Raw genomic sequence first — 18520 nt, forward strand, 5'->3', positions numbered from 1 at the left:
TTGTTGTGTTTTTGTTTTCAAAACTATTCAGTTTCTACACAATTTGCAGCGATGGTGATCTACTTTTATCGGGAAATGGAAAAAGCCATCGGTTCTGACTACTGGTTCAGGCATAGGTCTCAAGGCATATTTCTTTTGTTGATGGGCCTGTAGTCAGCCTAATTGTATCTTCTAAAGATGTTCTTCCATGTTTCTTTTGTGTTTGTGCATGTTAATGAAAAGAGATGCCAGTTATCACTTGGTTGCTTAAAATTTGTTAGCATATGATATGATGTCAATGTCTTGAAATTGTTCACACTTCTTGGTCATAGAGCGGGTAAACTTAAAACATTACCTGTCTGTAATTTTTTCTAGAACTCCTAATCTAGTTAATCTAGTCAAACTTAAAACATTACCTATCTATAAATACAAAGCTTTGAGAAAATAACTTAATTCTACAATTCTACCTCTTACTTAAAGACCAACTGAAGAGGTTTTGGGGTCAAACGCGGAAACCGGTGTCATACTTTTTTTTTAGTTTCATAATGGTTAAAAAAAACATACATACGAAATATTATACACCATGTAATTATTTAGATATTAACAATTTAATGTGCATTTTAGGGATTATTAAATTTCACAATCTCGAAGCCATTGAGATCAGTATCTCTCAGACAACCAAGGTTGATGACGTAGTCTTTGGGAAACTAGGTCATATTATTCAGTTTATGGCTTAGCCAAATGTTAAAAATTAAATATCTTGGAGACAATATCTGCACTTGAAAGTAGCAGCATTATAAATGTTGTTAAACATTTTTTGCCAAAAGCTTCTATGCAATATAATATTATGAATAGAGTTGTTCAATTTTTTAAAGTCATGTGGTGGTGTTTATATATAATTTCTGTTCGTTTATGGTTGGGATCTCATAAGCGTGTTAGTTCAATATTTAGTGATTTTATTTAATCAATTTATTTGATGTAAACGATTGGCCTTCTTCTTAATTTATTAACTGCAGGAACATCAAGTACACTCTTTTTATAGCTTAAACTTTAGATGAAGCATATAATAGATAATAGTTTTATTGGACCTATTATTGAGATCTAGGTCTAAATCTAAAATTAAATGTAGATAAGAGCATTAGGATAACCAATTCAAGAATTCAATAAAATTAATCCACACCGCACACCCTCAGGGCTCCCTGCCCAAAAAAGTAAATATATATAGGCTATATAGGCTGTGTCCTACTGGCCAACATATGTAAAGCTTAGTGTACTGTAGTGTAGACATATCTAATAATTTAGACGTTTTTTTTTTTTAATTTTATTGTCCGTTTATGAAGAAACATCTTCCTTAACTGACTTTATTATTTATTTTAGAGAAAGATTTCAACAATGTCGGATGATTAGCTAAGGGCCAAGTGATAAGTCATACAACTCCCCCCCCCCTTTTTTTTTTTTTCCAAAAAAAAAAGTTATGAAAAATTGTTAGAGCTTAATTAATTTCAAATAAATCTAGTTTAGTTTAACCATCTTTTGAAATTGGTGATAAACTTTTAGTAAGACTACTTTATTTTAGTTGAAACTTAGGTCTGTACGTGTTCCCATCAATATTCAATTGCAGAATTGTTTTCATCCTTTTTTTTTAAACCATTGTTTAAAATTTCTACTTTAACACATTTCAGTAAACATCCGGAAGAACATAAAACGAAATCTTTATTAAGTTTATAGATCTAGAATCTATGACAGAATCTAATTCTTATCTACTTTTATCTAGCCATAGTCTAGACTACATCTAGATCTCATTTAGATCTATTCTAGAATTTTTTCTTCCCACATCTAGTCTATATAAATTAGATTATATTTATTTCAGATAATCAGGTATCTTTAATCTTATTATTATTATATCTAGATCTAGATTCTATTAACTATTATGGCGGAAAACAGATTGAGCTCTCAACATTCTACTTTAAGGACCATTTTTTTGACCAATTTCAAAATTACTTTTATTGACATATTATATATCAAATTTATTGCCCAAGAATTGAGGAATTCAAAAAAAATAAAATCAGAAGCAACAGACAATTATTTAACTTGAAAAAATGAGGTCAAACACACTTACCCCTAATAATGAAAAATTCATCACTCACAGAAGATATGTTTCATAATCCATGAATTTCACAAATTCACAATATTGTTAATAGAAAAATATATCCCAAAGTAAAGTATATTTATAGAACATTTGAAAAAAATATAAAAACAAGTTTTTTAAGTCATTTATGCAAATTAATTGAGCCACCCCAGACCCCACCCCCTCCGTAAAAAAAATTAGGTTGCAAATTATACTTTATCATTATCCTAAATAACAAAAACATTATCAGTTTAGACATATTATGTATCAATTTTAATGCCAAAGAAGAGAGGAATCCAAAAAAAAGTAAATTCATTATCATCAGACAAGTATTTAACATAAAAAAATGAGGTCAAACACACTTACCCCTAATAATGAAAAATACATAATTCACAGAAGATATGTCCAATAATCCATGAATTTCACAAATTCACAATATTATTTGCTTAAAACTGTGTCACAAAGTAAAGTATATTTATATAACATTTGAAAAAAAAAAAAACCACCTTAAAAAGTATTTATAATTAATAAATAAGCCCCCTCTTCGGCCCACCCTGACCCTACCAATAAAAAGTCTTTTTTTTTCTCTTATCTTCATGTTTTAACATGATACTATTTATATAAATTTTAGATAAAGGTTATACATATGTATAATTTTAGACTAGAAAAGATCTATTATTAAATGAAATATTATCAAGATTTAGATCTATTCTAGTTCTTGATCACTTTTTAGATCTAGGTCTAGAGAGTACTCTACTTAGACCTAATAAAGCTTAACTTGCATGGTGCATGATCTATATCTATTGACTATTCTGTTTACTATCTCAAATAATCTCAATCTTTGTATCTGTAGTAACTGTTGCTGAGAAAAAGAAATAAAAACAACTTTTATAATTTGGTTAATATGTGTTTGTTGTTATTTTTAACTATGTCACTATGTCTATTGAATCTCTTCTACTCTTGTTTATAATTGACTAGATCTAGATTTTTTCCACTTTAACTTTAAGTAATTTAAGATGTAGATCTAGAGATCAGATCTAATTTAACCCTACTGAGTTTATAAGATCCTATGAATTAGATTTAGATATATAAAATCTTAGATCTAATCTACATTTAGATTCCTAGATCCACACGTGTACATCGCTAACTGACTATCTACTAGTAGTACTAGTTACTGGATCTAGAAATGACTAGATAGTAGATTTAGATCTCAGATGATTTTTTTCCATGTTAAAATCTAGTCCTAAGTCTTACTATGAATTATATTTAGACGTAGATATAAGGCTATTATAAATTATATAGATCTAAGACCTAGAGTCTACATTTAGACTTAGACTAGATCACTAGGGTCTTGATTCTTGATCCACGTGTGTACATCGCTACTTGACTATCTACTAGAAATGACTATATATAAATATAGATCTAAATCATCTAGTTCTAGATCTAATCTATCCTGATAAGAGAATTTAGATCTAGATCAGTAAATATTTAAATAATTTCACGCTTATTAACTCTAATGACTAGATCTAGACTAATCTAATCTCAGAGTCTAAGTCCAGTGACCTAGTCTAGATCTAGTCCTAGACCTAGAGATCGATCTATGTCTAACTAATCTAAATCATTAATAATAAATTGATTAAAATGTTGTTGTTTTTTAAAATAATACAGTATGTGGTAGATCTGCAAGATAATTGAAGAAATTTATAGAAATATACAGTATGGAGTGTACGAGGTTTTACTTTAGCAATCTGACGAAGTGTAGATCTAGATCTAGTCTACACAATTATTTCTAGAATTAATTAAATGTTTATTAATTTTTACGTTTTAAGCTAGATATATCTAGATCGGGAATGTTTATTTAGATTAGATCTAGATAGATCTAAGTGCAGATCGTTGTCTAGTAGTATTAAATCTCTAATCTCTACATATCTGTTTCGCTAGTCTAGTTTTATTTAATGATCAATCTATTTTAGACGTAAATCTATATCTAGTTATTGTTATCTAGGTCTAGAAGACCCCCATTATCTAAGCAACTTAGTAAATAGTCTAAATCCTAAAGAAAAAAACAATAATAACGTGAGTGCGCTCTCTGTATAGAGCTAGTATAAGTATTAGATGTCTAGATCTAATCTATAGACCTACTAGTACTGCTAGTTTAATTTAATAATCAATTAATTTTTTTTTATGTTAAGACGTAAAACATGGTAAAGTCTTACTAGATCTAGACCTAGACGCTAGAAAATATTAGAATATATCAGTATATAATATGGATCTAGCCTAGTTCTAGTGAGACTAGTGCCAAAAACCCGTGTTTTTTTTTTTTATATAGCGCGCGAGGCATCCAATGAAATAAAACAGTAGAAAGCCGACGGCCTACTATAAATTCAAAATAAATGCCTAAGAAGTCAATATTTTAAACTAAACGATCTGTGTATGATAAAGTCTCTAATTACCTTTCGTAGATGTTATCACTACGAGTTATTCCCGAGAGAATGACTAGTAAAACACCACGTTGAAAAATTGGTCATGAATTTAAGTTCCGCCGACCGACGTTCTGATTGGTTAAAAAAATATTTTTTTTATTAAAGTTTTTTTTTTCTTTTTTCAAAAAGAACTAAAAAGAATTCGTTATTACTACCGAAATAAAAAAAAAATGTGTTTAAATAGTAAAATCTGTGTTATTTAAATGATATTTTAAAAAATAATTGTACATGATGTTTACGGACGGAAAAAAACTCGGAAATGACATCGAGGCTATTTTTTTAAAAAATAAGACAAATGAACCAATATATTCACTTTTTTTTTTCTTTATCATGTAGAACATCCATTTCTAAATGGTAAGCATGTATTTTATACATGAATTTTATATAAAAAAAATGTTTCTTACCTTTTGAAACGGGAGCACTTAAATCCAAAAGTAAATGTTGTCCGTCCTTTAGTGCATACTTGCTGGTATTCACAAACGCACAAATTGATTATAAAAACGTATTTCAAAAAACTTTTGCTAATGAAGCTTACACAAACATAGATCTATCCATCAGTAAATCAAATTTTACATGGATGATCTATTTTATGTAGAAAATGAATCTTGAACTACAAAAATGCATTTTCAATAGGAAATCTGTTTTCCGCCTTATTCTATTTCATTATTATTCTAAGAGTCTATATACTTATTTACTTATTATTACTTACTTAACTTTTTTAACTTTCTAGATCTATGACTATAGTATACGGCGTAATACGGTATATTCTATGTAACTATCTACTTAGACTAGACTCAGTATCTAGACTAGATAACTATAATAATTAGATCTATATGTATATAGACAATAATACAATATAGTATAATATAGATAGATTCCACCTACTTAGTGAACTTAGTGTAACCTAGGCCTAGGTATTACTTCAAAATACTTGTATTAGATTCTAGTCAATTCTAGTCAGACATCTACTAGATCTAGATCTAGTTAATAAGTTAGACTAGTAGTTACTTTACAACTTTACTAAACTTTACTTAAACTTAAAGTTAGACTTGTCTTTTTTTTGAGTGACTTGAGTCAACTATTAGTATTACTAATCTTACTTAACTTACTACTAACTACTAGACATCTAGTACTAGATTGGTTACTCTATTTATAATCTATCTACTAAAGAATTAAAAGATCTATAATATAATAATAAATTCTATTATAATCTGTCTAAAAAAATCATATTTTATTACTGGAATAAAAGATCTAGATCTAGGTAGGTCTAAGTCTAGTTTTAGATTTGTAGAACTAGTACTATTATTATATCTAGTTTTAATACGAGCTTGAACGAAGATAGTTAACTTATGTAATTTTATTGTCATTGCGTGCTTTATTCGAGTGATTTCTAGTTCCAGAATTAAAACTTTGTATTTTTTGTTGAAGGTTCTTTAGTGTTTGAATTAATAGTTATATTTGAATCTCAGGCATGAAGATATTATTTCAGTGTTCAGTAATTGTTTGAAATAGAAATCTACATTAAATTGTTACTTCAAAGATGGATTCTCTGATCAACACAATCTTATAGTAATGTCAAGACATTTTTGCATCGAAACAAAAGTTCTTCATATCTAGCACTCAAATATACAAGGTCTTTACACTCAGAAAACACTTTTGAAAAAAGAAACTGGCTATTAGATTTATGAAAAAAAGATGTCAAGCCCTCCAACAGCTTAAAAATAAAAAGACTATTAGTAAACTTTAGTAATTATTATTACGGATCTCACTATCCAGGCTCTCTGCAAACTGCACCATACACCACCAACTTAAAGAACTTGACAACTCAGGGCTCCAAAGTAACGTAACACTTTAATAGTTGACTAAATAACAGCCAGTACTGCACAATTGGCAACACGTACACTGTACAAATATCTCTCTGATAACACCGTACCGCCGTATCAACTCTTGCACTGGCCTCTCTGTCTCGTTCCGGGCTTGCACTGGGTTCAACAGTTCAGGACTGACTTCACACACTAGGCTCATTGTGTCAGACTCGATCACAGACCAAGATCAAGACGCTGTTCGTCTCAACTGTACTGAACGCACTGAACCGTCGTAGTGCTCCGTACAGAACCACACCGCATAACTGTGCTGTAGTCGACCGTGTTCTGAACTCCTGTCGTGAACCTCCTTTCTGAACCTTGCTGTATTGAGCCCCTTTTCTCGACTGTATATAGGGTCCCTGCTGGCCTTCTAGAACCGGACAGAACATCGCTCGACATTTCTGGCTTCGTCACATGACTACATCCCTCGCTTAAGCTCCTGAGCTCTGTTCACAATGGCGATCCTTCCCGAACCGTCATGTTGACACTCGTCTCGGCTGACCGTCGTAGCTCGTTACGGTTGACTGCTCGCCTAGCGCTGGCCTGGGGCGATTTGCATCGGCTGACTACACACACACCACTACCCCCATCTGTGCCACCACCAGGTTTATAACATTATATTTTATGTTTGAATTATTAATATTGTTTTCAGAGTCACACACGTTCATCAAGGACAAGCTTCTGATCAAATATTAACCAGATGGATGAAGAATTAGATACAATGGTTAGTATTATGTGACATCATAATATGAAACAATGTCTGACCTGTAAGGCTTATCACTACATTTACTTTTCCTTTGTGTATTAAGTCAAGATTATCTAAATCCAATTTCTGAAACATAAAATCTGACAAGTTGTGCCCAGAGACACGACTTAACTTGGGTTAAATCCTGAATTGAAATTTCATAGTAAAGTTCCCCTTTCAGACCTTGCGTTATACAGGACAGATGAAGTCAAGGTCATCTGTTTCTCTGGTCCACAGGATGTCATGTATATAATATATTTTAGCTTTTATATAGCGCTACTTTCATGCTTATATAGCATGCTCAGAAAGCTTTTGGTCCAATCTCATTTGTGGACCAGTGGGGGTGAGGGGGTCTCTAGGAGTTGGTTTTCTGTGCTGCCTTTAGGCGCTCAGTAAACACAACTCTGCTCGAGTCGGGTGTCGAACCTCGAGCCCCCTTCTAGGTAGCCAGGCCAAGTTCAAGCGCACTTGGCCTCTCGACCACGCTTCCCACCAAGACATGTAGCCAGCATAATGACAAACCGCCTTTACTTTTCCCCAACTAATGTCATGTACCCATTAGAGCTGGGCGCCCAAAGACCCCAAAATTAAAAATCCCAGTCTTCACCAGGATTCAAACACTCAGCTGCCATCCATATTTTAACTTAAGACCCTCAAGCAGACAAGTTCCACTCAGCCACCATTCTGCTGCCTATAAATAGCTTTTACACATCTTCACTTGTCCCTTAGTTTGTTGGAGCCATGTGGCACCACTTATGATCTGATGATTGTCTCTCTTTATTTCTCTCTGTCTCTTGTCATTAGAGTCTCTTCCACTGGCTGGCCCATCTATTACTTGATGCTGAACTTTACTTCTTTAAAATAGGTATATCACTCAAACACAACTAAAAACTCTTAAAGAACTTTGCCATGAAAGTGCCTTTCCAAAACACACATGATCCTTAAAGACTATTAAATTAATTAATTAAACCACTTTCACATCAGATCTGGACGAAGTGGTCATCTCCTTTCCAGAAAGATTTAAAAACTCCTTTATCTTCGGTTAGAGTGTTGCAAGGTCAGCTATTGTCACCGAGAAGTGCATAGAAGTCTATTTCATAAAGTTCTGGTTATGTGATTGTGTATGCAGTTCTGGTTATGTGATTGTGTATGCGTTTTGTGTGTGAATGTTGTTTGTATTTGCATCTATATGTGGTCAGTTGTAGTCAAGCTGAATTTCCATTAGTTTGGACCAAATAAAAATGATCTTTTCTTATCCACTTGCCAATATTAAAACAAAAAATGTTGAGAATGTATAATAATTGTTTGATGTTGCAGTCTAGTAAGAGAAGGGTAATTGAAATGATAGCAATGTGGATCTCATAGAGTTACAATTTCATTCTCACCTCCAGATTTCCTATGCACACTTCTCTTCCCTAATTTCTAATTCATAATTTGTAAGTGTCCAGGTTTTAATTAGGGATTCAGGAGGGAGATCTTGAAGAGATAGATCACTTAGGCAATAACAGCCATACACATATGTTAAATTTTAAAATCTTTTTTTTTCTCTTTACAGGAGGACCTCCAAGAAGGTAAGAACATAATGCTTTTATTACTTTATTGTTCATTTGTCTTATAGTTTTTTTTCTTGTAAGTACAGTCGCATCTAGTTAATCTAAAGTACTGAAACAAAATCAATTATATATATATTGACTCCTTCAGTAGCCAAGTGACTATGGATCATCTCATAGATATTAGATGAATGCCTGTGCATAACCTATGGTCAGAACGATGTCACCCGCACAACAGTTCCCCCCATTCCACGCAGCTGATGTATCTAAGTGCTAATACAGTTTGGGATCAGCAGCGTCGCAGGCTCTGCCAGGGAGTAGTACTGTGTGCTGCAAACTGCCCAAGAGTGGCCGGTTCCTGATTTTTCCTGTGATGGCTCCCGAAGCCTTTCCCATAATTGGGTAAAGCTGCAAGGCAGCAGTGGTTTGAGTTTTACTTTACGTTACTTGGTGATTCGATTATGCTGTAGTAAATCTAAGGCAAGCACTCAGTGAAATGAATGAGGAATTACACAAGTTTAATTGTTAACTGAAAGAGTAAGGCAAATTGAGACCACTATCACACAGAACACATCTTTTTCATTTCTGCCTTCAGCACATATTTCACAGATTTCAACTGTCTCTCCTTGTTTATCAAAACATTCTGTCCATATCCCATGTTGAACAATGCACTGTTGTGCACCATAAGCCACAGCTTATAAGCAGAGTTATTGCAATACAATCAAATCTGGTTAAACTGACCAACGGGTTATTAGGATCAAAAGGATTGTGGTCTGATTAACTGGATTCCACTATGTGTATATTTTTACAATATCATTGGTTGTATGTAACTTACAGTGTAACTTTAGTTTCATTGGACTAATAGCTGTGTGATTCTTTGAACAGAGTTATCTCACATACCTTTAAGTGAATTAAAGGAAATGCAAGAAAAGCTTGGACTCAAAAAGTAAGTGTAGAAACTTAATTCACAGTCGACTCATGCGAGACCAATTGTTGTTGTAGGCGTGGGCACTGACCTATGATATGACAATCTGTGGACAGCGGAGACCAATAGTTCATTTCCACATCACAGGTCAGTGTCTACTATGATGGTTGGTGTCGTGTCATGTCACTGCTGAAAAGTGGAGCTAAATATTTGTAGCAAAAGGATGGGCCAAGTCCAGAAAACCAAATGTAAGGTCGGGGGGGGGGGGGGAACAAGAAAATCATTTTAAAGTTAATTTTTAAAAAAAAAGCAAACAATTTTATAAAATCAAATTCTTGTAATGTGACACTTAAAGAATAAGATATCTATAGCAATAAGTTGTTTTTTAAGTTGTTTGTATTTTTTAGTTAGAGAACATACATAGTGTTACATTTAATATAAAACATAATTTATTAAATGTCTGAATAAGGGTTTTCCTTTATTAGTTTCATTGCAATGAAGCAGTTTGTGACATGTTTGTTGATATTAGGATCTAGTGTATTGTAATATTATGTTATATAATGCAGCATTTTGTCTTTACATCAGGTTTAATACAATGAAGCATGGTTTGCCCATAAAGAAAACAGAGATAAAAACATTTAAAAGAGAAAACAAAAACAGGTAGACTCAATTAAAAGTGTTCTTTATAATAGGATCAGTATCAATATTTTTAAAGTCTCTTCTTTCTTTTACCTGTCATTTGAAAGTGCTGTAGCTCTAATCTGTGTCATGAAGAACATAAGGTGACAATCACTTTTTGAAGACAGTAACACATAGTATATAGACCTTGTTATTTTCTGACTTATAATATTTGAACGTAGATTATTTTTACACATACAGTGTAGCCTTTATATTCAGCTGAATATTTTGTTGTTAGTGAAGTATATTAAAAAGATTTATGAATTAAATTATTGATAGTGTCTTTGATATTTTGTCAGATTCAGCACATCATAGTTCTAAAAAAAATCTTAGTGGCTAAACTAAAGGTCTTGGGTTTAAGTCCTGGGGGAGAATAGTTTTTTTTTTGTTTTATTTAGGACATACCTAAGTACACTTGTATTGGCTGAATAACTCATTTGTTTCTTACTCTGTGAGACTGTATCATTGTCACCCCTTGACTATAAAATGCGAAAAAGATCAAGACCTCAAAAGACATTTCCAATAAGGATCTGGAGTTTTAGTCTTAGTCAGTGTTAGTCATATGGTTCTCAGTAACTGTTGAACTGGATCTTATAAAAGTATTGGCCCCATAGAACTTTAACTTTTCTCTCAAAGATTTTATTCATTTAAATATATAGACCAATTTCTATATATTTTCAGACCAACTGAGCTCTCAGCTAGAAGACCAGTCCCCAAACAGCAATTTGCTCCTAAACCAAAGGTAGATAGCATGACTGTGTATTCTGACTTTGTTGTGTTTAAGACTTGGTGAATTCCAAGAACATATTTTTAAACAACTAGAAGTAGAACAGTTGTTAAGTGATATAAAATAGTGGACTACCAAGAGCTTTATTTGCAGTTTGACTTTTTGACTCCCAGTGGAGCATAGGGTAACAATAGCACTTCAGCATCTGACTCTGTTCTGGACTATTCCCTTCAGCTGGGTCCATGTCCATCCTGACATCTTTGCCTCTTGGTCTATCAATCTTCTCCATGTTTGCTTTGGTTTTCCAGCCTTTCTCTTCCCCTGTGGATTCCTAAGGCCTGTTTTACAATGTTTTCTGTTGTTTTCCCAATGTATGCTCAATCCAAACCCGCCAGTGTTAATTTAAATTTCGAGCTTTATCCTTGTTAGCTGGGTTTTTTTTTATTTCTTGCTTTATCCTTGTTAGCTGGGTTTTTTTGTCCCACAGACTGTTGTTAAAAATTGTATTTGGCCATCTAACATCAGTTAAAACATTTGTCAATGAACGCTTGGAGCTTGTCCGAGTTGCTATTTTTTACTCTCCAATTCTCTGCACCATAATAAAGAACTGCTTTCACATATGTGTTAAAGATGCAGATTTTATTTTGTAGACACAGTGCTTTTGACCGCCAGATCGGAAGCAAGTATTGCATGTCTTCTAGCCTTTTTTGATTTGATTTCCTTAGAGCTGTTGTCACAGCATTGTTTAAGAATCACTGTGACATGCAGTGTTCACCAAGAACACTTAGTGGTCAATTTTCATGTGGAAGTCAAGTCTCTGTCTGAATCTGCTCATGTGGTCAGACGCGCAGTTATTACCTGGTCCTCAGAGAGGAAGGACATATGATTTTGTTCTTTAAGAATAGGAGATTTATACTGTCTTTGTAAAATGATTCTTATTCTAGACTTATGCTTTGTGAGATATGAGTTGTTCTGGAATGTATATTCCATTGTTCATTGAGCCTTCATGGCTGGATCAATTATGTATTATTTTATTTTATATTAATAAATATGCATTGTCTGCTAACTAATGAGTTAATTTGTGATTTCTGATATCTGTTGTACATAAGCTGTAAAGTAAAGAAACACCAAGAGATGAACTACAGACTAAATCCCAGACGTGTTACAGCTGTAGTGGTGTTTCTTGGGTTTTATTAATTCTCATCATTTCAGTTTTCTTGTTATTGTTTTTCAAGCCAGTCTTCTCCCCTTGTTTTGTAAGCTTGTTTAATTTTGTTGGAGTGTTGTGTATGTGACAGGAGGCAGATGTAATCTTTGAAATCCAGATCCTCCATCTGTTTTGTTTAAGTGGGTTGTAGTTTATGTGACAGGAGGCAGATGTAATCTTTGAAATCCAGATCCTCCATCTGTTTTGTTTAAGTGGGTTGTAGTTTATGTGACAGGAGGCAGATGTAACCTTTGAAATCCAGATCCTCCATCTGTTTTGTTTAAGTGGGTTGTAGTTTATGTGACAGGAGGCAGATGTAACCTTTGAAATCCAGATCCTCCATCTGTTTTGTTTAAGTGGGTTGTAGTTTATGTGACAGGAGGCAGATGTAATCTTTGAAATCCAGATCCTCCAGCTGTTTTGTTTAAGTGGGTTGTAGTTTATGTGACAGGAGGCAGATGTAATCTTTGAAATCCAGATCCTCCAGCTGTTTTGTTTAAGTGGGTTGTATATGACAGCAGGCAGATGTAATCTTTGAAATCCAGATCCTCCAGCTGTTTTGTTTAAGTGGGTTGTATATGACAGCAGGCAGATGTAATCTTTGAAATCCAGATCCTCCAGCTGTTTTGTTTGAGTGGGTTGTAGTTTATGTGACAGGAGGCAGATGTAATCTTTGAAATCCAGATCCTCCAGCTGTTTTGTTTGAGTGGGTTGTAGTTTATGTGACAGGAGGCAGATGTAATCTTTGAAATCCAGATCCTCCAGCTGTTTTGTTTGAGTGGGTTGTAGTTTATGTGACAGGAGGCAGATGTAATCTTTGAAATCCAGATCCTCCAGCTGTTTTGTTTAAGTGGGTTGTAGTTTATGTGACAGGAGGCAGATGTAACCTTTGAAATCCAGATCCTCCAGCTGTTTTGTTTAAGTGGGTTGTAGTTTATGTGACAGGAGACAGATGTAACCTTTGAAATCCAGATCCTCCATCTGTTTTGTTTAAGTGGGTTGTAGTTTATGTGACAGGAGGCAGATGTAACCTTTGAAATCCAGATCCTCCATCTGTTTTGTTTAAGTGGGTTGTAGTTTATGTGACAGGAGGCAGATGTAATCTTTGAAATCCAGATCCTCCATCTGTTTTGTTTAAGTGGGTTGTAGTTTATGTGACAGGAGGCAGATGTAATCTTTGAAATCCAGATCCTCCATCTGTTTTGTTTAAGTGGGTTGTAGTTTATGTGACAGGAGGCAGATGTAATCTTTGAAATCCAGATCCTCCAGCTGTTTTGTCAGATTTCATTGAATGCCTGTGTTGCCATCAGTTGACCTTCTCATAATCCAGTCTGTTACTGTCTACACTTTCAAATACTTTTTCACAGTCCTCAAAGGTTGATAATGGGAGGACTGTCATTCTATGTATTGTTCAGTTCTAATTCGGAGTGAGACTATGTGGTCTTTGCATGAACTGTCTTGTCTAAATCCTGCTTGTTTTCTGCATAGTTTTTTTTTTGTCAAGTGCTTCTTTTAACCTATCCAAGATGACGAGAGTCAGTACTTTTGTGGTAATTGAGAGAAACATGATTCCATACCAGATGTTGCATTGGGAAGGATCTCCTTTTTTTTTCGCATTTTCGCTAGATAGCCCACTTTCCAAATTTTGAAATAGAGGATATAAAGTGTCTGTTGCGGTTTCGTAGTTGGCTTTGGAAGGATTCCATCTGGTCCAGCAGCTTTTTACATTTTTTGAGAGCCTTCATTATTTCTCCTTAAGTTGGAGGGCCATTGTTGACATTGAGGAATTGAACTGCTGGAGGAATATCTGGAGTAGTCTGTGGTAGTGGTTGATTCAGCACCATTAAGTGTTCCATCCAGCATTCTTTCTTTTTTTTTTTCTTTTAGTCTGTGTTTTACCTTCTTTGCTTTTTACAGGTCTGTATCTATTCTTTATTTCGCAGTTAAGTATTTCTTCTTTTTTTTTTTTCCTTTCTTTTTTTTGGAAATTGTGTTGAACTTGATGTGGGCTATGCTTGCTGTGTCTGATTTGTAGAAGCTGTGACACAATATGTATGTCACATCAGGGCTTCAGTAATAGCTTTCTGAAAGATAATACATTTTTCTGGAATTTTATAACAATATCTTGTAATGATTATTCATTTATTCTTGTTGAAAGTAATTTCTCATATTTCATTATATATATATATATTTTCCTCCATTATTTTATCCTTTACACTATGTGGCATATTTACAGTTGTCAAGAGACCCAAGATTTGATGATTTGTCTGGGGAATTCCAAGAACATATTTTTAAACAAACCTATGGGTTTCTCACAGAAGTGAAAGCAAAAGAAAAAATGGTATGTTGGTATTTTTGTCAGAAAATATACCAATAGGATTTCCTTTATAGCGCTTGAAGTTGTTAAGGTTCATGCTAAAAAAAAAGTAAAGTTCTCCTTTCGGACCTTGTGGTCTATAGGGCAGATGTAAAGGTCATCTGTTTCAGTGGCCTACAGTTAACAAGTTAACATGTGGCCAGCACATCGACCAACTGCCTTTACTTTTCCCTAACTAAAGTCAGGTGCCCATTAGAGCTGGGTGGACTCAGACGCGCCCGAAGATCCCGAAATTAAAAATCCCAGTCTTCACCAGGATTCGAACCCTAGTCCCCAGTTCAGAAGCCAAACGCTTTACCGCTCAGCCACTGCGCCTCCAAGGTTCATGCTACTAGTCAACTATTAGATAGATATTTTTGTCTGAACACATAGGATAAAAATCAGCCCTAATATCAAAATGTAAGTTAACTTTTATGTCATTGTTGATTAAACTCCAGAATGTGTACCACACCTAGGGTGTGATGAGGTTGGGAAATAACATTACCTCTTGCCACAAAATGAAAAGAAACTTAAATAGCTTCTGGTGATGCTGCACACAAATATTTTGTTGAACTTTTTTTTTCTTTACAATTTCCTACTTTGATATCAAAATTACATCTAAAAGTAATGATTTACCAGGCTTTTCAAAGTCTTAAAATCAACGTTTCCTAACATCATCACTTTTTCAAGACTTAAGAATCCACATGAATGCTGATTTTAAGCCAGTGAAATAAACTAAAGGAATATAAATGACATGGGAAAAGTAAAGAGGGTTGGTCATTGTGCTGGCCATATGACACCCTCATTATACTGTGGATTATAAAAACAGATGACCTTTACATCATTTGCTTTATAAAGAAATGGGACCTAATATAAATGATGTAAAGAAACCTTAAGGTCCAGAGCAAATGAAGAATAGATTTAAAACTTGTTTGTTTTAAGATATTGTATTGCCAGCACCATTAGAAACACCTGTTAATCTGATAAATTATTTTGTAGTTAATAATAAATTTATTTGTTTTCTTTTACAGAAACTGAAGAAGCTTATCAAACAGACCAAAGATGTACAAAAAAAATCAGAACTCAAACAACTTTACACTAGATTGGTAATTAAAGTTTACTTTCTTCTAATTTGAACTAAGTTGACTCATAGACTAATGTGTTATAAGAACCCATTGTTGTAGTTGTTGTGTCTCAACATTTTGAGCTTTAAAATGTAATCCGAAGGTCTGTCTGTTTGAAATTGAGTACCCACTAGAAAAAATAAAGGTCATTCTCCAGAAGTCCCCTAACAGAACATAGCTTCACAAATGTGTGACTAACCACTTCCTTAATGTTTCCAACCAATTTATTTACCTGGGAAGCACTGCATCCAATGATGTGTCACTGTTTAGAGAAATAGATAACTGTCTTAGCTACATTGCTTTTGGTTGCCTCCAATTGAGAGTATGGTGAAGCAGGGCTCTTTGCCTACCAACAAATAACTATGTCTATAAAGACATGGTTTTGACCACACTTTTGTATGACTCTTAAGACCTGGGTGCTTAATAGAATATATCTAAGGCACCTCAAACACTTCCATCAGAGGTACCATCACTCCATAATAAGCATACGCTGGCATGGCTACTATAAAATAATCATGTTATGCTGGAGGCTAGTGTGGACTTAATAGAATCTCTACTTAACCTTTTGACAGCTAGGTTGGACACTTATCATGCAGGGGGACACAACTGCATGTCAAATGTGATCTTTTTTGGTGAGCTTAAAGGAGGACAGCTTAACAGAGGTACCCCTGGGAGCTCTATAATGATTAATTCAGGTACCATTTTTCCCTCACTGGCACAGAGGAAAATAGCCAGCAGCAGATGGCCTCTGAAAGACGGCGAGCTCTCACAAAGACCCCAGGACACACACATTTGATGCTCAAAGATATGCCTTTCTAGAAAACAGGCGCAGAAGACAAAAAGAAAACTTACATAAAACCCCAGTGGTCAATGGCTTTGTCTGCATTAGATTCTGCAAAATATGCAGCTCAAAACTGGGTTTTCATAGTCATGTGCAACACTGCACTCATCCTTAATTGAAGACATTACCCACTAGAATGCTATTTTTGGAAAACTGAAAACAAATGTATAAACGACACAAAAAAGACAATGGACTTCAAAGTCAAAATTAATACAATTAACTATAGACAATTATTCAAGACATGATAGACTAGACATCTGGGTAAAACACCATCTCACCCTTCAATATTTTTTTTAACTTTTAAGCTAACAACTTTGGGCATCTTTCATCATTCTGGATAACAATAGTTATTTCCCCTTGTATTGACAGGTTCACGTGCAAATCTAATTCAATGTTCTTTCATTTTTTCAGCAACAGAAAGAAATAGCGGAGCAAAAGAAAGCCAAAAAGGAACAGCTGGAAAAGGAATGGAGAAAGAAGGAACTAGAAAAAGTGAAAGAAGGCAAAAAGGCATACTTTTTAAAGAAGTGTAAGTTGACCAAATTAAGTTTTTAAAAAAACTTAGGGCCAACCTTAAAGGTTGTCTTACTAGGGGGTTTGTTTTGTACCATCATTAACCCTGTGTCTGGGGATGGGTGCTGTTTTCAAGAGGGGCCTTATTATCCCAGTGATGTAAGTCTAAATCTGCTAAGTGTCTCTTTCCATTCTGTGGCATTTTACGTCTCGAGAGACGATCTTTTCCCTTTGCAACTTCTTGTGTGACTAAAGAGGCCAATCCTTGATACACAGCTGCAATTGCAGCCTCATCACATATTCATTAGTGCAAGGTGGAATAAATAGTATTTATACTGGGCTTAATTGGATATAAGGATAGTTTATCTTAACATTTGTTCCCACTTAACACCCCCCACTAAGCTATTAGCAATTCTAATGGGCAAACTCCAACTGCCCTAGAATAAGTATACAGAGAGAGAACTTTGTTTTTTAACTTTTGTTTATTTGTTGTTGTTTTTTTTACAGCTGAGAAAAAAGCTTTATTGGAAACAGAAATGAAAAAAGAATTGGAACAATCCGGGAATATGCAGAAATATTTGCAGAGAAAAAATAAAAAGTTGGCTGCCAAAGAGAAAAGAAAAAGTGAATGGACCACTAAGGACTTCTGACCCAATTGTTACTTTTGTTCAAATAAATGTTTGTATATACACACACACAAATATGGGCTTTATTGTTTACTGGTACTTAAAGCTATTTTTAAAAAGAATTGGTGTACAGTAAGACTGGCTGCCTGGTTGTGTGGTAATCGCTCTGGACTGTCATCTCAATGGTCCTTAGTTGAAACCCTGCCCACTGCCATCCTACTAGATGTTAGGGATAGGATGTAACAATCTTCAATTTTGAAGGAACATCCCAAACATTAAAACAAAAGATTGTTATGACAACTGGTTTACTTTGAACTAGAGATCAAATAGCAGTATTACCAATAACTTTAAGGTACCAGTTATTAAATGTATTAGTCATATAAATTATTGACATTTTTACTTAATAGAACAAATAAGCCTAAATAATTTTTTTTTAACTTCTACTAGATATAATAATCATTATTTTTCTTACAAAGCTTTTACCAACTCACTCTGTCTGGTAAAAAGTTTGTTCACTTTATTTCTCCCACACCCAATCTTGGATAAAACTGAAAATTTTCACAATTATTTCTTTTACACAACTCAAGAATCAATAAAAAAAAATTAACCAATTAGTTATTTAACTATTGGTAATTATTATTTGTTTGGTATCTCAAACAATGGAAAGAAATTGTACTTGACTGAAGTGATATAAGCTGAATTAATCCCCTTTATAGGTTGTCCTCTTAGTGAACACAAACATTAAATAGGAAATATCTTCCATGTTCATAAGT

The 18520-nt window shown here is 33.9% G+C and overlaps 1 protein-coding gene across 1 annotated transcript; it reads left to right on the forward strand.

Moving 5' to 3' along the window:
- The first annotated feature begins 1677 nt into the window (after nt 1–1677).
- Nucleotides 1678–17822, forward strand: LOC106057229 (ribosomal RNA processing protein 36 homolog). The gene is made up of 10 exons (XM_056022577.1): nt 1678–1857; nt 7108–7179; nt 8756–8771; nt 9636–9696; nt 10261–10335; nt 11035–11095; nt 14524–14628; nt 15675–15749; nt 17020–17137; nt 17629–17822. Exons 2-10 carry the CDS (start codon nt 7156–7158, stop codon nt 17769–17771), a joined length of 678 nt encoding a protein of 225 aa, XP_055878552.1. The 5' UTR covers nt 1678–1857; nt 7108–7155; the 3' UTR covers nt 17772–17822.
- The last annotated feature ends 698 nt before the right edge of the window (nt 17823–18520 follow it).

The sequence above is a fragment of the Biomphalaria glabrata genome, chromosome 3 (genome assembly GCF_947242115.1).
Source record: "Biomphalaria glabrata chromosome 3, xgBioGlab47.1, whole genome shotgun sequence".
NCBI lineage: Eukaryota > Metazoa > Mollusca > Gastropoda > Planorbidae > Biomphalaria > Biomphalaria glabrata.

What these genes read in the sequence shown, in the direction of transcription:
- LOC106057229 (XM_056022577.1), top strand. Translation starts at nt 7,156, where the DNA reads ATGGATGAAGAATTAGATACAATG. An exon ending in GAAAAGCTTGGACTCAAAAA is followed by an intron (nt 9,697 to 10,260) that starts GTAAGTGTAGAA and finishes TCTTTACATCAG; the next exon opens with GTTTAATACAATGAAGCATG. An exon ending in TGAAAGCAAAAGAAAAAATG is followed by an intron (nt 14,629 to 15,674) that starts GTATGTTGGTAT and finishes TTTCTTTTACAG; the next exon opens with AAACTGAAGAAGCTTATCAA.